The sequence below is a fragment of the Carlito syrichta genome, unplaced genomic scaffold (assembly GCF_000164805.1).
Source record: "Carlito syrichta isolate Samal-C Ts95f unplaced genomic scaffold, Tarsius_syrichta-2.0.1 Scaffold301636, whole genome shotgun sequence".
In the NCBI taxonomy this organism is placed as follows: Eukaryota; Metazoa; Chordata; class Mammalia; order Primates; family Tarsiidae; genus Carlito; species Carlito syrichta.
The window spans coordinates 543,481-566,826 of record NW_007245732.1 but is presented as its reverse complement, the minus strand read 5'-3'; the positions used below and the strand labels follow the sequence as shown (position 1 = coordinate 566,826).

Sequence of the window (23,346 nt, the reverse complement as noted above, 5' to 3'; positions counted from 1 at the left end):
ATTGGATGAGGCCACTAAATACCTCTGATGAAAATTTATCATTTCAGGCTGGGCATGGTGGCTCACGCCTATAATCCCAACACTTTGAGAGGCTAGAATGGGAAGACTGTTTGAGCTCAGGAGTTTAAGACCAGACTAGAAAACATAGTGAGACCTTGCCTCTACAAAAAAAATAAAGAAAATTAGCTGGGCATGGTGTTGTGCTCCTGTAGTCCCAGCTACTTGGGAAGCTGAGGATTACCTGAGCCCAGGTGGAGGCTGTGGTGAGCTGTGATCATGCCATTGCACTTCAGCCTGGGAAACAGAAAGAGATCTCGACTCAATAATAATAATACAAATAAAAAAATGAAATGTATCAATTCATATGTGGCCATATATGATCAAAACACAAAATTGTAGGATTCTTCTTTGCATAAAGCTGAAATTCTGCATACACACAGACATTAAGTAGTATGTTGCAAGTCCTAACAATCTGTGCATTTTATCATCACCACCGTGCATGTCCTCCACTACAAAAAAGTCGCCAGAAAGCTGAAGAGAAAGAAGGATCACTTCAAGCTGCTTCAAGGAAGCAACATTTGCTTTAAGACCAGCAGGAGGAGAGGCTTCTCCCAAAGAATAGGTCATCTGTAAAAAAAAAAAAAAGCTGTCTGAGCAGAGAAGGGCTGACCTGAGAGCCAAAAAAAAAGAATCAGAATATCTCAATTTAGGATACTGCTGCGGCTTCTGACTTTTAGGAAATCAAAGCAAGGTTAGCATGCTTTTCAACACTGCCGAAAATAGCAAATATGAGGTTGAGAGCGGATCAAAGCTATTATTGAGGCCATAACATAAAAAGACAAAATACACATGTTGTGTTTGAACTTTTCTCATATTTCTCTATGTTTCTTAAAGTTTCTCATTTAATTTTTAATAATATTCTGATTTAGTAAATTTTCATTACATAACTGTTTTATCAGTTTATTAAGTCTATAATATGTAGGTACTATTTAATATCTATCATATAGAGAAATAAAATATTTTCAGGTTAACATTCCAGTTTTAAAGCAGTCACAACTTAGTGCCTGCTACACCCTATGGAAACAAACATGACAGTTTACCATACTGTAGCACACACACTCTACAGTCCCATTTAAGATACACAACTAAAATGTAAATATCACCAAAATTTAACCCATGATGAACATTCGATTACCACAAGCATTTCTGTTGTTAGCACTCTCAGTCCTTTGATCACCATTGATGGATCCACTAAAAATAATGGTCACTGACAGCTACTCCCTGAACTCAAATGTGTTGAACTAGCCTAGAAAGAATGTAGAATTTACACCAGAAATAACCCCTGCATGGGAAATAAAATGCCATTTTCTTATTGATTCTTTGACCATCAATTTTTAAGCTCCTGAAGGTAGTGTACTGTTGCACACACAACTAGATATGCAGCATAAATTAGTATCTGACACAGAGCAAGCCAAAATAAATAGTTTTGAATAAATACATATTTTAATAAATGAATACATAAATGAGTATCTATAAGACTAGAGTCGAAGGTAAGATTCTATAACTCAACTTTGGGAATTACTTTGTCATAGCACTAGACCTTAGATATTGTATAGTTCTACCTAGACATGTATTCTTTTATCAATTATACCAACCAACCATTGTTCAGCTTCAGAATATTTCATGTTAAGATCTGTGAACAGGGCTGGAACACAAAGATTCATAAAAAGATACTGCCGATGGTCGCGATAGCCTAAGTCTAGTGTGAAAATATGTAGATACAGAGTTAATACAATTAATACCAAATTAAACCTTGAGAATAATAATAGATACATCGATAATAAACTACAGTGAGGGTATAATTAATTCTGGCAGCAAGAATCAGGCAGGAATTCTCTGGAAAGGTAATCATTCAAATGGTCTTTGAGAAATATATAGGATCATGGTAAATAAAAGGGGCAGATTATCAATTGTTAAGATAATACACTTTAAAGCCAGACTACCTGAGTTTGAATCTCAGTCTATGACATAATAGCTGTGTGACCTTAGGCAAGTTACTTAACCACTCCGTGCATCAGATTCCTCATGTATGAAATGAAGATAATGATACCACATGTGGCGTAGGGTTGCTGGGAGAGTAAGTTAGTTAATATTTCAAGCATCAGTAACAGTACCTGAAACATCATAAACACTAGATAAGCATATATGAAATGGAAAAAAGAAAGAAGGACAAGGCAGAGGCAACAGCACAAAATAATTCTGAACTGTAGTGTTAAAAAATATATTTTCGGCTGGGCTTGATGGCTCAACCTGTAATCCCAGCATTCCAGGAGGCCGAGGTGAGTGGATTACCTGAGCCCGTGGGTTTGAGAGTAGACCAGGTAACTTGGCAACACCTTCTCTCTACAATAAAGTAAAAACTAGCTGGGCATGGTAGCACGTGCCTGTAGTTCTGGCTACTTGGAAGGCTGAGGCGGAAAGATCGCCAGAGCCTAGCAGGTGGAGGGTGCGGTGGCTGGAAGTGTGCCACTGCACTCCAGTCTGGGCAACAGAGTGAGACTCCAACTCAAAAAAAAAAACAACCAAAAAAAATATTTTCTTTACATTTGTTTTTATCAGAAAAAAATAATATTCTAGAGTGCATCAAGCACAAAACTATTAAATATGTACAAAAGCACATATTGTTAACTCAGTGATAGCTTTGGGTCATTGTTTTATCATTACAACTATAGATTCTAACCCAGAAATACTCACATACATGCACTCAAAACTCCACACATAATTTAAGGGTCCATCCACAAATCAGGGGCTGTGGGCACTTCCTCCACCTCATCCCTCAGGCATCCACGATGGCATGGTCTGATGGTATTATACACTTTCCATAAAAACCAGTGCTTCATATGGAATTGTATATAAGTCCCGTAGGCCTTAGAGTGTCTAATCAAAAAAATTAAACAGCTCACTCTTAGAGGTTGCAGACACATGGAACACAGAGGACTTCACAGCTCCATTTCAAACTAATGAAGGGAATGAGAAAGCAATTGCAGGTGGGTGCTTCCTTATCTGAGGAGCAGCCCCAGGAAGGCAGAGAACACAGATGGCCTAACCCTGAGGGGGAGAAGAGCTGAGGAGAAAATGTAGAAACAACAGCGCTGTACTCACATGGTGAAGGAGCCGGGGGGAGCAGACACTCGCCGCAGGTCCGCAGTTTGCACCTGATGGATACTAGAGGCAGCAGGGAATGAGCAGCGAAGACAGAGTCAGCGACAGCGTGGACAGACAAGGAACAAGCCGGGGAGAGAAAGAGAGACACACAAAGTTTAAACAGAAATTAAATGAGCACGTCACCAAACAGCAAATGAAAGGAAAAGGAAAATCAAGCCAGCCACAGAAATAATCCAGGAAGCCAGTGGTAGCGACAAAGCCAACAGGACACATGGAAGGCACTGGTTCTAGGCAAGCGACAGACTGGAGCACGGGCCAGGCGAGGGCCAATGCAGGAGGGTGTCTGGGAGAGCCACAGGGCACTGGGGGGGGTGATCATGGCCTGCCTCGCTCAGGGCTGCCAGGATACCCAAGGAGAGGCGGTACACACTTACGCATTCGAGTGGTAGGTTGGCACAGCAACCTCATCTTTGAGGAGATTAAAGGTTACTTTAATCCTTCATGATGTCCCAGGCTTGACAGGACACGCATCAAAAGATAGCCATGTCGAAAAGAGTGACTCAACCACAACTTTAACTTCCTTCAGTTAAACAACAAAGGCTTTTTGAAAACTCTAGAGTGACACCAAGAAAGTCTAATTTTATCACTGTGATGCTGAACTTCCACCCATATTCTGGGTGGAAAAGTGAACCATAGATGTCTCCCTTTTCCCTTTCTTTTATAATGAAGAAAGTCTATAGCAGCTATTAGAAGAGACAACATGTAGAATTTTAAAAACTAAATCCAAAATGTCCTATCGCTTTGATATAAGTATTCTATCCACTCTCTTATTTAAATAGTTTCAATGTAATTACAATAAAACTAGCATCCCTGATTCTGTTCCACTGAATACAAAAATTCTCAAAATCACTCATGAGGTCTCCTTATCCGTGTATCTCCCAAGGACTATCAGTTACAACCAATAATACTTCTCAGTAACCTGGGATGATAGAAACCAGCTGCCCAATTCGAAGTTTGCTCATTAGAAATCTTGCCATTGCATAAAACAGCCATCTTTAACAAGTAGCCTTAATTACTAGTGAACTAAGAATGACAGTTTATTGAAGGCCTCCCTAAACATCTGAGTAATTTTAAGTTTCTAATCTCCTTCAATGGTAACTTTCAAATAAAGAAATATAACCAAATGTATCTGGCTGTCACATTACCAGTATATGACATAGGAACCAAAGGAATCTCCTCTAACCTTTGGGGGGGAAGATATTTACTGAAGTTTAAACTCTTTGTAGACTGTTGTGATAAAATTAGATATGCTCCTGTTTCAATGAGGGGGCTTCTGAACACAATGAGGCCTAGCCTTTTAACTTGTATTAATAACACAAAATGAGATTATAAACCAAGAAATACTTTTGCATAAATGAAGATCTAGTACTGTCACGAAGGCCTACTATGTCTCATGGCAATTTCTTCCAGCTATCTATGTGGGCTCTAGCTTGAAATTATTAAATATGTGTCTTCCACTTATAATAAAATGTAACCAATATACATTCTGTATTATTTTTATATTCATGAGATTTTAAATTTATGCTATTTTAGAAATAATTTCTGAAAAATGTAACAGAGAGCATTATAAAATAGATCCACGTGTGAGCCACTGAGGCAATATGTTAACTGTGTCTCAGGAACCATGACAGACACTGAGGATCCTAAGAGGAAACCCGTAGGGCCTCCTCACAGAGTGGAGAGGGGAGACAAACACATCAGTGATTGCGCTAAGTTAATAAGTGGTTTCTGGAATTAGCCAGAGGAGCCCTGAAAGGTGCATCTAGCAACTAGAGGTGGACAGAAAGTCTTCTGAGAGGAAGCAGCACTTTGGTAGAGCTCTGTGGGTGAGAGTCAGCTGATGAAAAGGAGTGGTGAGGGCATGCTCAAGAGAGCCACCTGGGCACAGCCAGTATGACTAGGATGCTGCTCCCAAAAGAGCAGTTATCTCTGGAGCATGAGACAACGAGCTGTAAAGGAGGCAATGACTGTAAAGTCTGTAAAGTCAAGCAACACAGGCTTTAGATTCTGAGAAAGACCATTCTAACAGTGTACAGGAGAAGTAAGCGTGAAGGCAGTGGTGGTGCAATGAGGAACTGAGTCAGGAGGAACTGAGTCAGGAGCATATGTTAGCAAGCTGCTTGGGGGCAGCTCATACAGCCTTTGAACTCAGACCCTTTTACTAGAAGAGAGGATAGAAGTTGTGAGAGTTGACAACTTGGGAAGCAAATAGAAGGCAGATTTCAAAGAATATAGCAGCTACCCTGATGGATGTATAGTAGAGGTGACTGAAGTGACCCCAGGGGCCAGGAACACAGTGGAGGAGTGGGTGGTGGCCCACACACACAACTGGGAATGGAATAGGCTCGCGGGATAAGGGAGGCAGGTGTGGAAAAGCAAAGGGAACAGAGCTAGTGAGTCTAGTTTTTAGTATGCGATTTGAGGATGCCATGAGCTATTAAGGTAAGGATATCGACTAAGATATTTAGGTATGTGTCTTCAATGTTTAGAAGAAAAGTCTGGGCTGAAGACACAGATCAGAGATGCAGTCTCCAGAGAAGGGGAGTCCCATGAGGAACACTGGCATTCAAGCAGAAAGGGAACAGCTGTTGAGGGAGCTTCTGATTTCACAGTCAGCATGCTGTGTGACAGGAGCCCAGTTCCTTAAGGGGAATTAAATAGCTACGCTCTTCTTATTGGGGATACACATGCACACATTTTTAAACCAAAATTCTAAAGACATTTTCAACCAGTTCTCTTTCTCCTTTAGTAAGAAAGAAAGAAAACAGGCAAATAAAACAGAAAAATTCTAGTTAAAAGTAAGCAAAATAGAAAGAAAGGAAACAGAAAAAAAGGTAGGCAGAAAGAAAGGAAGGCATAAGGAAATGAAATGTCTTTCAAGTTCTCTTTCCTCCTTGGATAAAATAACGAACTTCACACAACTGATGGCCAAAGCAAAGACAAGCTTGAAGGACTCAGAAGGCTGCCAAAAACTTGTAGAAAGGTCTTAGAGGAAAGGCTGACCTTGAACTTGAAACTTCATGTGGAAATCTAGTGGAAGATACTGTGAAATAGAAAGAAACAATCTAATTGCAGAGGGTGAATAAGATCAGGGTAAGAGAAATTAAGATTTAGCGAGCAAGTGTTACATGAGGACCAAGTTTTTGGCTTTCTTTTGAAAATGTGCATTTGTTTTAATTTTCTTAAAATATAGTATTACATGGGGGAAATTTTCATAAGTAGTAATAAATATCTTTGTTATTTTTTATAACAAAAAATTTTATAAATGTTTTTGTAGATGTTCATTTTTAAAATGAAATGTGTACTATTCTTCCGATTTCCCATGGGTCTTTCCTATGTCTGGGTTGTTTTGATGGAGGGATCGCTGCCCCTTGAGGGAAGTCAGCAACTATATTTTTGATTGAGGCTGCTATAAGAAACAACATAACATATGGCATGTGCCTGGCTACAAAAAGAAAACAACTCTTTATATTTGTTCTCAGATGTGAAGAAAGCAAAAATGAATTCATATCAATATGGCTAGAGAGCAAATACAAATTTTTTCTAAACATAAGGGCAAAAGCAGTTTAAAACTATATACATGAAAACAAATTTCATATTTGATAAGAAGGAAGAAAGAAGATAGGCAAATGAAACAGAAGAACCAGTCCTGGTTAAAAAAAAAAAGGTAAGGAAAATAGAAAGAGGGGGAAAAGGTAGGTAGAAAGGAAGGAAGGTATAGAAGCAGCAGGCATGAGACTGTGACCTCTTTGCCTATAAACAGTAGGAGTTTTTAATTTCATTACATCTTCCTACCAAATTATCTACAAGTGACCCAATGACATAGGCTACAGTACAATTTCAGAGATGGCCTTTCTCTTATTAGTTCACAGATTTCTGCCAAACCAACGGTTCATGGCTTAACTCCAACATTTCTAGAGGGAATTTGGTGAACAATATACAACTACCGACATCATCTCTTTTTTTCACATACAATAACCTCAGCAAGTGTATATTTAACATAACATAAGGTAAAGGCAGGAAGGACAGAAAGCAGCAGGAATGAGTTAGGAGTTTCATTAGCTAGAAAACATAAAGCTAGAAATACAACTAAACAACACCTATGGAAAAAGATCTCGGAAGAGTCCTGAGGAAGTCCAGACTCTGGGAGAGAAGGATGCAGGGAATAGAGAGGATCTCTCACCCCAGCTTCAGACTTAGAAGCAGATGCCAAACCTGAAACACTTTGGGAACACTGCCTAATGCTGCTCCTCCACATATGCCACACAGAGACGGAGGTAAGCAAGGTGTTGGCAGTGAGCTAGGGCACCTGTGTCATTGGCTATTCTAGGCGCTTCTGCAGATTGTCATATAGGCTCCATAAATGCATGGTGAAGCATGCCCTTGCTCTACAGGCACCACAAGGAAGCCAGCCATTCAGTGCAAATAGGTAACCATGCATCACAGGTCACAAACAGAAGCACCTTCGAGGGTCAGAGAATAATCCAAGGTTGAGCCCTGACCTGGCCTTAGGCATACAGTATGATATACAGGAGATACTCAAATGATGGCAGAAATCTCCTTTCTCCATCCCCTTCTCCAACTGTAAACAGACATTTAAATCACCAGTTGGAGTAAGGCACACTATAAAATGAATATGTATTCTAACTATCTAGTCACTATCACTCTTATCTCAAATCAATTTACCAAAATGCCTAAGAAGGAAAATTCTGGGATGGATACCATATGTTTAGGGGTAGAAATAGTGGATCAGATTAAGTCTGGACAACAGGTTGCTGCCCAGAAAGGACACTTTACCTGAGTCGAGGCCCCAGAACACACAGGTCCCCAAAAATGGAAGGATCAGGAAGGGGACAATTCACTGACAGGCAGAAAGGGATACAATGAGGACAGAGGTAGGCACAGGCCATCTCTGCCAACTTCTCACCGCCAGAGAAACCAGCACTCTCCAAGTGACTTGGGAAAGAGCAGGCTAGCTATATACCTTTCTTAAAAAACAAAAAAACAAAAAAAACAAACAAAAAAAACCCACTTATCTGGACACCTTTTACCAACCTGAAGTCACTCTCAGTAATTTTCTGCTAGTGCCAGTAAATATATCCTCAAGTCAGTGGTCAGTAAAGAAGAATCATCTATCTCACATATGGTAATAATTTCTAAAAGAAGGGTATGATAACTGTTTAATAAACATGGAGAAAAACCATACATGTACCCCTAAGAGAGAAAAAGGAACTGCTGAGTTTCCTGGACTTCTCTCCTCTCCCAGCACAGTGAGGTCCCCAGACCATGCACATGCTCTGCGCTCTCCTCTCCAAGTCTCCATGTTAAGCGAGGTGGGCCAGGAGGAGACTCACTCATTGAGTAAAGGCATGGACGTCCTTCTCTTGCTCTTCTGAACCATATTGGCTTGATTCCTCAGGGAGATTCGAATCATAGCTGGGGCCAACCTGCAGGGCTCCCCATCCACTTGCATGGGGATGGATTTATAGGTTAGAAGCATGACTTCTCGACACTGGTGTAGCCTTTCTCCATGGCCCCCCACTTGCAGGGCAGCCTGCAAAAACAAGAGTCGAGGGGAGCATAGGGTTAGTTCTCATTCCTTATAAGAGTTTAAGAAACCCCAAGTCCACTGTACATAACTACAGAGCCTTTGATAAACATGGTAAAATTAGTAAAATTAGCCATCAGTATAGCAGGAAACTGGGATAAATCGTTAACATAAATAAGCTAAATATTCAAAATTTTGATTAGCTTTACCATAAATTCCCATTAGTTACCAATTTTCACTTTTATGTGTTTTAAATATAAATTTGATCATACTACTTTAATACAAAGGTTTTCTTTGTGTCACTATTCCCATTAAATAACTAGTATAGGTAAGACTAAAGAATAGAAAGGAGATAACGCACTTATTTTCTAAGTTGTGTCTACCTAGTTCTTAAATTTGCAGCCCATTGTTGGTCACTTGTCAAGCTCTGGCAAGATTTTCCTTTTTACCCAAAACCTCCTGAAGCTATTTCTAACCTGCATAAGATCAATGAAATGCAAAATAATATAAATCACTTAATTAAAAACATTCTAGAAAGTAAAGCAACTTTAGGGATCAAAATCAAACAAAGTAAGAGCTCAGTTCACCATGGTGGGGACAGAATGAGAGTCTAGCCAGTATTAAAGGTCTGTTGTAAGGACAACAAATTTGTATAACTTCCCTGACTTAGTAAAAAATAAAAATGTTTTTAGTATCATTTATCCTTGTAGGGATAAATAATAATCATACTTTTTTATTATAACAGAGAGTACACAAATTTTATTATACGGCTTAATGAATATTTTATGCACATATGTGAACCTTTATCTAGACCAAGCTTTAGAAAATGTGTAACACCCAAAAGGTTCCCAAATGCCTCTTCCCAATCTATTACACTGCCCCCGCCAACTGATGTGAACAAGAAAGCACAGGAGTATACAGTGAGAGATTCCTGAATTCTTTTTGCCCCATTACCTGACATCATTTTATTATTACTTTGTAGTCTTTTTTTTTTTTTTTTTTTTTGAGTTGGTGTCTCACTCTGTCGCCCAGACTGGAGTGCAGTGGCCGCTCCCGGCCACTGCAGCCTCGACCAAGTAGCTGGAACTACAGGCATGCACTACCACGCCCGGCTGATTTTTTGATTTTTTGATTTTATTGTAGAGATGAGGTCTCGCCAAGTTGCCCAGGCGGGTCTCAAACCCGCGGGCTCAGGAAATTCACTCACCTCGGCCTCCCAAAGTGCTAGGATTACAGGCTGAGCCACCAAGCCCAGCCCATTTTGTAGTCTTAACTAGGCCTAATGACAGATAAAAATGAAAAACTTGCCTAGTAGGAACTTATTCCTCTGAGTTTAACAGTACTGAAAATTGCTTGATTACCTCCCAACCCCTTGGTATTAGATAACATACACAGTACTCTAGACCACTTTTAAGCTAGCTTTTCTTTTTCTTTTTTTTTGAGTTGGAGTCTCACTCTGTTGCCCAGACTGGAGTGCAGTGGCCGCTCCCGGCCACCGCAGCCTCAACCCACTGGGCTCTGGCGATCTTTCCGCCTCAGCTTCCCGAGTAGCCGGAATTACAGGCGCACACTACTATGCCTGGCTGATTTTTTTATTTATTTTAGAGATGAGGTCTCGCCAAGTTGCCCAGGTGGGTCTCGAACCCACAGGCTCAGGCAATCCACTCACTTCAGCCCCCCCAAAGCATTAAGTTATCTTTTCAGCCTCAAAAATAGAACAGCAGCAAATACACACAGGAAAAGTCAACTGTCAATGCCTGCCCTTCTGGCATTTCAGAATCAATCCAAGATCACAACACAGACACACAGACACAAGAGAACTAAAATAATTAGCTTTCAAGGTAAAGACATTTCTATTATTGTTAACACAGTCACATTATTTTTGGAAAAAGAGTATAAAGAGTTTCTAAAAATATTTACTAGAGATATTTATTTTTCATCTCTCATACTGATCTAGGGTTAGCATCTTATAAGACACAGGCCATAACAACCACACACATCCCCAAGATTTCCTAGAATGAATCATTTACAACTAATAATACATGGATTTATTAGTGACAGCTGCCCAGTTATCAATTTAAGCTAGCAGGCGTTAGTCTTCTGAATACTACAGCTATTGCCTTTCTGATAGTATGTGATTTGAGAGGAAAACTAAGACAGTCCCTGAACTAATGCATCCATTGACATTCGTTGCCCCAGGACCACAACTTTTCTTTACTCTACAATCATGACTTGAGATTTTCTCTTTCCAGACTGTGTTCCTTCCTGGAAAATTTTTCCTCATCCCCCCTCAAATCTTATCCTCCTTATTACTACTCAATTCCTTAGTCTACTTGCTGGCAGATGACAAGAATGGACAACCCTGAACTGGAAGGGGAGAGGAGCAAGAGCAAATCTTCCTCCTCTCCTTTCTTCTTCAATCGCCAGCCCCAGACTCCCAGCCTCACTCCTGAAACAAAATACCCAAGGCAAAAATCAGCGAGAGACATAGAGAGCAAACAGAATAAACACCAAAGATCATCAAGAGCTCTGAAATCTGTTTGTGTTTTAGACTAACAAGGTTAACAAACCTCTTACAAGACTACATGACAAAAAATTGAAAACATAAAACTATTTTGCTTTATTTTAAAAAGGAGATAATAGAAAGATTTGAAAATCAGATAAAAACATTATGAAGACAATACATCAGAAAACTCAGAGAAGAAAGAGTTATTTTTGAAAAAAATATAACTCACAAAAGTTGGTATAATAACTATAGAAAATAAATACATTGGAATTATTTTAAAAATTGAGTTAGCAAAAAATATTCCTCAAAAAATATATTCCTCATTTTACCAGCCCCCCTCACCAAAATTGTCAAGGAGGCCAGACATTCTACAAGTTAGTCCTACCAACTTTTAGAAAAACTGTGTCACTGTATTACAAGTTGCTTTAGAAAATATGGTGCTATAGCTTTTGGCATAATAAAACCAGATAAGAGAAGTACAAGAAAGCAACATTTCAACCTACATTATATTTATACCCATAAATGCCAAAATCCTTAAAAAAAAAAAAAGCTAATTGTTCTCCATGGTCTCTTTCATAGAAACTAAACTTACTGTGGTTTATTGTGAGAATTAAGGAATTAAGAATAGCTCAACATCAGAAAACACAGCATTGCATTTCACTACATTAATAGTGAAATGAGAAAAACCACATTATCATCTCAAAAGATTTAGAAAAAAATGAAGTTCAATGCCTTTATGATTAAAAAAAAAGTTCTTAGAAAATTAAAACTAGCCGGGCTCGGTGGCTCAGCCTGTAATCCCGCGCCTTTGGGAGGCAGAGGTGAGTGGATTGCCTGAGCCCAGGGGTTCGAGATCTGCCTGGGCAACTTGGCGAGACCTCATCTCTACAATAAGTCAAAAATTAGCTGGGCGTGGTAACGTGCACCTGTAATTCCAACTACTCGGAAGGCTGAGGCGGAAGGATCGCCGGAGCCCAGCAGGTCGAGGCTGCGGAAAATTAAAACTAGAAAGGAGTTTTTTTTAACTGATAAAGGTCACCTATCAAAATACCTAGAGAAAACATTATCCACAATAAAAAAAAAATTTAGAACCATTCCTTTCCAAAGACAACGTTATCCATTAGCAACTAAAGTTTTCAGTATAGACCGGGCATGGTGGAACACGCCTAAATCCCAGCATTTTGGAAGGCCGAGGTGAGAGGATTGCCTGAGTCCACAGGTCCGAGACCAACCTGGGCAACTTGGTGAGACCTCATCTCTACAATAAATCACAAAATTAGCTGGGTGTGGTAGCACGTGCCTGTAGTTCCAGATATTTGGAAGGCTGAGGCAGAAGGATCACCTGAGCCCATCAGGTCGAGGCTGCGATGGCCATGAACAGCATGCCACTGCACTCCAGCCTGGTTGACAGAGTAAGACTCCAACTCAAAGAAAAATAATAAATAAATAAAAATAAAATTTTCAGCATAATGTTGGAGGCCTTGACCAATACAGTGAGACAAAGACATAAAATTAGCGGAAAAAAGGGTTAGAGGAAAGAGTGCAAACTTACTACTATTTTCACTGATATCTTTCCATACATAGAAATTCCAAGAAAATTCACAAGTATTAAAGCTCATAAGAAATACAGCTAACACTATTAATTTAAAAGCCAATAGAGTTCTACTACTCTAGCAATAACTAAATAAAAACATAGAATATAACATGGCATTTACAATACCAGCAAAACCAGAAACTGCATAAGTCTTTTATACAGAAAATGTTAAAGTTTTATTAAGGGACATAAGGGAAGACTTAAATAAATGAAGAACCATGCCATATTCGTGAAAAGGACAATTCAATACTCCAATAAGGCTAATTTTCTCAAGTTACTATACAAATTCAATGTAATTAAAATGACATAAGATAAATACTATTTTGAGAAATCTTGCTATGATAGCTGATTTCATGTGCAAATTTGACTAGGCCACAGAACCCAGACGTTTGGTCAAATGTGACTCCAGATATTTCTGTGAAGGTGTTTTTAAAATTAGATTAACATTTAAATCAGTGGACTTCGAGTAAAGCAGATTACTCTCCAAAATTTAGGAGGACTTCATCTAATTAACTGAAGACTCATCCAATTAACCAAAGAAAAAAGTCCTACTTCCTGGGAAAGGGGAATTTACCAGAAGCCAGCCTTCATCATTGCTTCAATGGCAACTCTTCCCTGGCTCTCCAGCCTGCTGGTATCCTGCAGACAGCTCCACATTCACATTAATTCAAATAAATCTCATATCTCTCTCCCCACTACCACAATACACACACGCTATTGGTTGTGTTTCTCCAGAGACCCTAACTAATACACTTGACAAACTGATTCTATAATTAATTTTGAAGAATTAAGGGCCACAAATAACTGAGGATAGTTTGAAAAAAAAAGAGGAGCAGTAGATAGTGGATTACCCCTATCAGATACTGTCATATAACATTTAAAGATACAGTAATTAATATAATCGTGTTTGCACAACTAAAAGAGAAGGCCAACAGAAACAAATAGAGAAAATAGAACATATTTTCTCATATATGTGAGGACATGGACTATGTTGATGTGGCATTATGAATTGTTAAAGAAATGAGGAGGAATTTAATCAATGGTGCTGGGAATATTTCTCAATATACAGAGAAAAATAAAATCAGTACTCAACCTCACACCACACAGAAAGGAGCAAGAAATAAAACATAAACATAAAAATTCACAGGTTGAAAGAGAGGCAAGAATAAGCATTTCTCCCTATCTCTCCCTTTTTTCGGGGTCTGAAAATGGGTATTCTCTTCTGGGTTTCCATCTCCTTCTGAAAGCATTCTCTCCAGGTCATCCTGCCTCTGTGGCCCCAGCACAGACAGGAAACTCTTGTGGGTAGCTCTGGCTCTCCTAGGGTGATTCCCTTGTGACCCTCCACACGCATCCATCAACAGGCTTCTCCAGTGGCTATTCCTCCCAGCTTCTGCCTCTGCCTTGTGACCTGGGCTTGGTGATGCTAATAATACCATCTTTTCTAATTTTGCCCCTGTAACTCTAGAGGTGAGAAAGACTTTCTGCTGTTGCTGATCTATGGACTGCTAATTTAATCTCTTTTCAGTTCTCCTAATGCTCCATAACTAGTCTCCTGTATTACACAGCCTCAAGGGAACTATCCTGCCTGGGATTTTTTTCCTCTCTGATACACTACACTAGTCACTAAGATGAGAAATTTTACTGAAGTACTTTGCAATGGCACCAGTATCAGCTAACTCACATTTTTCTATACAACTTTTTGCAAGCTAGTTTCTCATCATGAAGCTATATCAAGATTTATTATTTTTTTATTTTATCAAAAATTAAAATTCTGATGTGTTTTAAGGCTGTACTGTGAACATGCTATATGGAAGATAAATGCTATCACTAGCAGTACTATCACTTAATTACTGTCTATATAATAGTAATATTTATAGCAAAAGTAATTCCACAAATTCCATTTCCTCTCATGTAAAGTCATTGGAGTATGTTGCTATGATCTGTTTCAGCATTAGCATTTTATTATTGCAGGTTGTACCTATAATTCTATAATTTCATATTCTCAAAACACTCCTTATCTCATCTAGAGTTCTCTTTCTTATTTTAACTCTATCAGAAATTGGACTATTGTCCACATTGTAGACAATGAAGTGGAGGAGAATAAAAAGGAAAAGACTGCATTTGAAAAACCTCCCTTCTGATCATTAAAAAAAAATCTAACAATTATTGAGTATTTACTATAAGTCAAGAACTTTTTTCCATGAAAAAGTGAAGATTCTCATAGAAGCCTAAGCACTCTTTCTCACTGGGGTTACTTGTATAGACACGTCTATATTCATTTTTGTTTGATGGAAGCAAATTCTAGTCATTACCAAGGTGAGTTTATGAGAAGCATTTTAAAAAGCTGCCAAAGGGGTCTGTGCAGTTTTACAGTGTTGGTGAGAGCCACCCTGGGATTCAAGGTGCAGTTTCAAAATAAATTAATCTGTATGCTTTAAAGCTAATTATATAGAGAATTATTTCTTTAAAATTTGTCAGGCTCAGTGGCTCAGCCTGTAATCCCATGCTTTGGGAGGTTGAGGTGAGTGGATTGCCTGAGCCCGTGGATTCGAGACCCACCTGGGCAACTTGGCATAGACCTCATCTCTACAATAAATAAAAAAAAATTAGCACGGTGTGGTAGTATGTGCCTGTAGTTTCAGCTACTTGGAAGTCTGAGGCAGAAGGATCACTGGTGCCCAGCAGATCGAGGCTGCAGCAGCTGGGAGCGTGCCACTGCACTCCAGTCTGGGTGACAAAGTGAGACTCCAACTCAAAAATAAAAAAATAATAAAAAAACTAAAAAATAATAAAATCTGCAATATTCCTGACAGAATTTGTATAATTCTTGGAAGAAACATATCCTCTCAATTTCTTTTACACTGGGTCAGTAGTATTTATCCCTTATATGAGACTCGTTTTTGTATCTTGTGAAATAAGTGGAGAACTGAATCAAATGTAATGCTAAAACAGTACATACCACACTTAGCCACAATAAAACATAATCCAAGTTGCACACAATTTGTCATCCACTTAGCATAAAATCAATAGTATAAAACACTCAAAGAAGCAAGATAGCAAAGAGAAAAACTGAAATTATCACTGGATGGATTTAAAAACAAATTGGACACAAGAGAAAAAAGGGTCAGTGAAGACAAAGAGATCAATAGAAATGACCAGATTTGAAAAACAGAGACAGAAATGTTTTGTTTTATTCCATGACCTGTGAGACAATAACAAACAACCTAAAATACATGTTACTGAAGTCCAGCAAGGGAGGAAAAAGAGAATGGAGCAGAAAATGCACAGATAAAAATATCCCAGATTTGGGTGGCAGGGGCGATCTTCACATCTAAGAAGACCAATGATCCTAAAAGAGACTAAATGGAAAGAGAACCATTGTTGTGGGCAGAATAATGCCCACCACCACAGCCAAAAAGACATCCACATTCTAACTCCCAGAAACTATCAAAACCTTAAGTGGCAAAAGGGCCTTTTCAAGCATGAATAAAATAAGGCTGTGGAGACAGAAAATTATCCTGGATTATCCGAGTGGGCCCAATTTTGTAATCCAAGAGTACTTATAAGGAAAAGAGGGAGGCAAAAGCGTCAAAGTCCAAAAGATGATGTGAGAATAGAAACAGAGGTCAGAACTATATGGTACCATGAGCCAAGAATGGGGGCAACTTCTAAAAGCTGAAAAAGACAAGAAAACAGGTTCTTCTGTAGGATCTGCAAAAGGATGCAGTCCTACAAACCCATTTTAGACTTATGATCTCTATGAATACAAAACAGCAAATTCGTATTGTCTATGTCACTGCTGTAGTCATTTGTTTACAGCAATAAGAAAGCAATACAGTAATAGGAAAGCAATACAACCACAAAGAGGCTAAAAACCAAAGAAAATGTAAACTAGTATCATCACTATGGAGAAGAATATAATGGTGCTCAAAACCTGACAAATGGAACTATCGTGTGATTCAGCAATCTCCTACTGGGCATTTATCCAAAGGAAAGGAAATCAGCATATTCAAGAGACATTTGCATGCCTGTGTTTATTGCAGCATTATTCACAACAGTCAAGATATGGAATACACCTGGTGTCCATTAGCACACAAATAGATAAGGAAAATGTGGCATATATACACAGTAGACTAATATTCAGCCATTAAAAAGAATTAAATCCTATCATTTGTGGCAACATGGATAAAACTGGAGGACATTATGATAAATGAAATAAGCCAGGAACAGAAAGTTAAATACCACATATTCTCACTCATATGTGGAAGCTAAAAAAAATTTAATCTCACAGAAGTAAAAAGTAGTACAAAGAATGCTAGAGACTGGGAAGGATAAAAGGAAGGAACATAGGGAAGAGATTTGCTAAGGGATACAAAATTACAGCTAGATAGGAAGAATAAATTCTAGTGTACTGTAGGCTGACTATAGTTGAAAACACAGTTTTAAAAAATGAAAGTAAAACAAAGACACTTCAGAAAGTTAAAAAAAAAAAAAAGTCTTCCTTGTTGTCAGCAGAACTCCACTGCAAGAAATGCTAGGGAAATAATTTACAAGCAAAACTATACCATGTAGAAGCTTGGATTGGCAGGAGGAAATGAAGAACACTGGAAATGGTAATATGCAAGTAACAAAGAACTTTCCATTTTCTTTCATCTCTTAATTTCTTTAAAAGTAGCAACTGATTGCTCAAAGCAAAATATTAACATTATTTCTTGGAGTTTATATGACATATAAAAATAAGATATATGGAAAGAAGAACACCAGATAAGGGAGGAAAACAGAAGTATGAGAAAAAGATTGATAAATAACTTGTATCAGTAATGGAGAAGGGGACTATAAAAGGATAAGAGAACATTGTAAATAACTTGAAGCCAATAGATTCAACAATTTAGATGAAAGAACAAGTTCCTTGAAAAATTCAACTTAACAAAATTGACTCAAGAGAAAATAGAAAATCTGAATAATTCGCAAAGCCAGTTTATTAGGAAATTCTAAGAAGTATATAACATAATAAAAATTAATAATAATATCAGTTTTTAAAAAATTCTCTTAAAAGATAGAACAGAATATGGGTTTTATTAATAGGGCCAATGTAAACTTGATATCAAAATCTAACTAAGATACTACAAGAAAAGAAATTTATTGATCATTACCTCTCAAAATCAGTCACAAAAGTTAGCAAATTTAATCCACCAATATAAAAAACAATAATACATCAAGACTAAGAGAAGCTTATCCCAGAAATGTAAAGTTAGTGTAAGATTTTTTTTAAATTACTAGAATTCATGACATAACATAAAGGAGAAAATTAGATGGTGCTTCCACCAACACAGAAAGCATTTGACAAAATACAGCACTTGTTTGTGATCAAAAGCTCTCAAGGAATTAGGAATGGAATGGAAATACCTTAATCACACGAAGGACACTAATGAATAAAATTACTACAAGTAAACATATTTTATGAGAAAGTATGGAAAACTTCTCCCTATAATCAGGGACAAAGCAAGAACATTCATTCATATCACATTTATTCAACAGCTTAATGAACAAAAAAGAAGTAAAAGTCACGTAAGCAAACAGTAAAACTGTTCTTGTTCACAAACAGCATAATTGTGTATGTAGAAAAACCTAAGGAATCTATTAAAGACTACTGGATCTAATAAGTGAATTTAGCAAAGTTATAAGATATGATCAGCAAATATATTATATATGTATATACAAACACAGTTATTTCTATATACTAGCAATAATAATTAAATGTAAAATTTTAAATACTATTTAAAATAGCATCAAAAACCATCAAATACTTGAGAATGAATTGAACAAAAAGTTTGCAAGGACCTGAAAACTGCACTGAAGCCACAAAACATTGCTGAGAGCAATTAGACAATACCTAAATAAATGAAAAAATATACATGTTCATAGATTGGAACACTCAATATTGTTAATATTCCAATTCTCCCCAAATTTGTCTAAAGATTCACTGTAATTCCAATTAAAACCCCAACAGTTCTTTTGGAGGCACTGACAAACAGATTTTAAAATTTATATGTGACTGCAAAAGACCTAGAATAACCAAAACACTCTTAGAAAAACAGAGTGATTCACGTTACCAAATTGAAGACTTAATTTAAAGGTACAGTTATCAAGACCATGTGGTATTGGCACAGGATACACAAATCAGTGGAGCAGAATTGAATTCAGAAATAGACCCACACATACTCAAAGGGCAAAGGCACCAAAGCAATTTTAAAGAAAGTCTATTCAACAAATAGTGCTGGAAGAAAAACCCTAAATACATGTATTTTTTTAATGAATAAATACTTATCTCACATTATACATAAAAATTAATTTGAGCTGACTCACATACTTACACATGAAAGCTAAAACTATGAGTCTTCAAGAATAAAACATAGGAAAATGTCTTCCCAATCTTTCTGGGAGTAATCACAGACTTCTTAAGGATACAAAAGCTCTAAAACAAATTAAGCCTACTTTACAAAATTGAATGTTTAAGACTTATGCTAATCAAAAGAAACATTAAGAACACAAAAAGTATAAATAAGAGAATATATTTGTGATAAATAAATCTGTCAAAAGACTGGTTCCAGAACATATAACTCTTCTAATTCAACAATAAAAGGTAAACAGTTCATTAAAATATGAAAAAGCCCACAGATAACTTTTTAAAAAATATATACAAAAAGTAACAATAAAAAAAAACTTGCCCTTACTCTCAAATTTTGGTATTTAGAAGGACATAACACTTGTTCCAGAATTTACCTACAAAATACACACAATTCCTTTATTTCTTTTTAGGAATGAAATTTTATTCTCTTCATTCTGTTTCATCAAGTGTAATATTACATTATTTTTGCCTTTATAAAATAACATACGTTCAGCACCTGTGGCATATTTAAATCACATCTCATCTAAGTACTCTATATCCTGCTGTTGGGCAAGTAAACAGTATAACATTTCGAGAAAGCAGTTTTATAATTTTTATTAAGAGGTTTAAAAACGTTTATGTCATTGAATCAGTAATTTCCTGGTGATCTGTCATAAGAAGGAAACTTTTCATAAAATATTATTACATAAATTGGGAGACAGCTATACAATAAAAGGATAGATAGTCCTTTATACTATGGGTTTTTCTTATGATAAGATTATTTTATGTATGCTTAAAAACATAAAAATAAAAAAATTAGAAAGAAACATCAAAATATAGTTACTTAGGCTCATATGATTATGACTGATATTTTACTTTAGTTCTTATACTTATGAGTATTATCAAAATTAACAAACATTTAGTATTATTTTTTTCTTTAAAAATAAAAGATTATATTATATGGTAAGTGTAAAACTTCAGCCCTAGGAATTTTTCCATGTACTTCTTTCTCATTGAATAACCTCTTGCTTTACTAATTCATAACTATAAAGAAACTGACACATTTTAATTTCAATTAACAAAAAGAAAGATGGATATGCTTTCTTTAGAGTTTATAAGACTGAAATCTTTGGATTTCATACTGAATGGCAAATTAGGCTCTGAATTCCTCTTTCTGAATAATGCTTTGAACTGTCTTGAAAAGTTTTAAATTACTTAGAAAAAAACTCAACATGAAAGAACCTTCAAAACTATAATGGCAGAAAATTATAGCAGAAATAAATACAAATTGCAATGTCTGATTATGGTCTGTGTAAAAATCCCAAAAGGTAATCAGGTTATCCAGCACCCAATGAAGAATCATCTTAATTAGCAAGAATGCATTTCAACCAGTAAAATGAATTGAAGACTTATGCTCTGAAATTTGCAATTACAAGATAAAGAGTCTAAAATAAACAGTCTTTTTTTTTCCCATTCCAGTAATTCTATTTAAAAGCTCTCTTAAAGTACCACTCTAAATTTTCTGTTCTTTGGATTTAACTTAAGTCACAACCAATGTACAAATATATTTATTAGTTTTTCCACAGTTTTAAAAATTTATAGTCTTCAATTACTACAGACATAACAATTTCTAAGAAAAATAGCTTTTTTTTTTTACAGTTTGACCTAGCCAGGCTCGGTGGCTCAGCCTGTAACTCCAGCACTTTGGTAGGCCAAGGGGAGAGGCCCACGGGTTCGAGACCCACCCGGACAACTTGGTGAGACTTCGTCTCTACAATAAATCAAAAATCAGCTGGGCGTGGTAGCGCGCGCCTGTAGTTCTAGTTACTTGGAAGGCTGAGGTGGAGGGATCACAGGAGCCCAGGAGGTCGAGGTTGCGGTGGCTGGGAGCATGCCACTGCCCTCCAGCCTGGGTGACAGAGTGAGACTCCAACTCAAAAAAAAAAAAAGTTTGACCTACTAGTTATATTTTTAATTTTATAGCAGCTATTTTAAATATGCAAAAATAAACACATATATCCGAATAAAACAATTATATTATATTATTATCATATTACTCTGTTTATATAATCATCTTAAACAGATGTGTAAATTTTCTTTTTTTTTTTTTGAGTTGGAGTCTCACTCTGCCGCCCAGATTGGAGTGCAGTGGCCGCTCCTGGTCACCGCAGCCTCAACCTGCTGGGCTCCGGCGAGCCTTCTGCCTTCTGAGTAGCTGGAACTACAGATGTGCGCTACCATGCCCGGCTTATTTTTTATTTATTGTAGAGATGAGGTGTCGCCAAGTTTCCCAGTCGGGTCTCGAACCCACGGGCTCAGGCAATCCACTCACCTCAGCCTCCCAAAGGCTCAGGATTACAGGCTGAGCCACCGAGCCCAGCTAGATGCTTAAATTTTCAAATAATTTACCTTCATTAAAATATAATTAACATTTCAAGAAAATTAAAATATAATCACATTTCAAGAAATGTGAAATTGAAGCCTGAAAATAAAATTATTTCATCTTGAATAAAAAAAATACAAGGCTGTACTACTATATGAGTAGCAAGTAGTAAGGTAACATATATAAAAATAGAGAAATATATGCCAGTATATATTTAGAGAGCACAAAATATTCAAAATTATGCAGCTTAAACTACATATAACTCCTGATTTTTTGAGATAAGATTCTCTATCTTGGAAGCAATCTACAGTCACTGGAATCTGAGATTCAGTCACATTTTTTATGCTAACTGGTGTCCGTGTATTACATTATTCACATCATGCAAAGAGAAAAAAATAATTGACATAATTTTAGTATTCCATTTCTTCATTGCCAACTCTTTTCTACCACTATTTTCCTCTTTTTTTCTACAAATGATAAGAAGAAAAAGAGAAGGATTTGACAGACTCCCTCTCCAACCTAAGGAGATCACCTGACCTCTCAACATACTAAGATATTTCAAATTGCCCATTTTCATATAGCTTTAGATGTCTCACAGGAGTTTCAAATGTAAAACAGAGCTCATTTCTATTGTGATTCTTTCTTTCAGGTTTTCTATTCCATCTAATGCATCCATCCCTTCCCTAGCTGCCTGTTCTTGCCTCCCAGGATTCGTGCACACCCCTCCTCCTGTACCCCTCACAGTGAATCACTATATCCACATATTTCTTCTGAACTCACCAGCCCTTCCTTCTCCTCTGCCACTTTCCTACTTCAGGTTTCCAGGCCTTCTCATTTCTTCACCTGAACTCTAAAACCAACATGTTGACTTGTCAGCTGCTCCCAGTGGCAGAGATTTTGGTCGCTTTCTACCTGGACATCCAGGCAATCTTTCCAAAGCACAAATTTAACCCTATCTTATCCCACCTCCCTCAGCCTCCCCATTGGCAGTTTCAGTAGCTCTGTCTGGGCTCTTTCTCCATACTCAGGTCTCTCTCCTCCACTCCGTAGTCCTTACTCAGAGCCACCACTAGGCGCTCTCCTAGGACATAGTGGGTTCTTAGGCAAATTCCACTCGGCAGTTTCACTCCCAGGGACTCCCTTCCTCCTCCGTGAAATCTGTGCTGATATCCCCATTTTATAAACACTGTTTGGTTTTGACTCTCCTTTCCATTCTCACCCAGGAGTTTCTGCTAGAATGTATCACAACAGACTGTGATTGGAGTTTACTTCTTTGTCCCTACAACACTGAGCTGAGAGCACCTCAAGGACAGGGATTTTCTTTTGGCTCATTTCTTAATCATCTTACTGAGCAGCATACCATTTATGGACTCAGTATTTGTGGAGTCAGTTAATATTCACACATGTTTATGATTGACACTAAATGGATAAAAGCAGAGAGACATTTTAAATAAGTATTACCCTGCAACACAAAGGATACCTGGTCCACTACAGGGGGAGCGAGGGCCAGTTAGAAGCCCAAATTTCACCTGCATGCAGCCTATTTATGTAGTTAATCCTCACTTGTACCCACATCTCTATAATAAAATAAAATTTAATAAAAAATATTAAACTTAAGTTAAAAAAATAAATGTTACCTTGAATTTACAAAATTTCTATTCATTAGAGACCATCACTCTTGCTTGAAATTCCCATTCAC

At 37.3% G+C, this 23,346-nt stretch overlaps 1 protein-coding gene across 1 annotated transcript in view; it reads right to left on the bottom strand.

Moving 5' to 3' along the window:
* Positions 1-23,346, bottom strand: part of DGKI (diacylglycerol kinase iota) — a 237,482-nt gene that overhangs the window by 149,816 nt on the left and 64,320 nt on the right. The window contains exon 13 of the mRNA XM_021710904.1: positions 8,580-8,779. Within this exon, the coding sequence (XP_021566579.1) occupies positions 8,580-8,779 (200 nt within the window). The remainder of the gene's footprint in view (positions 1-8,579; positions 8,780-23,346) is intronic.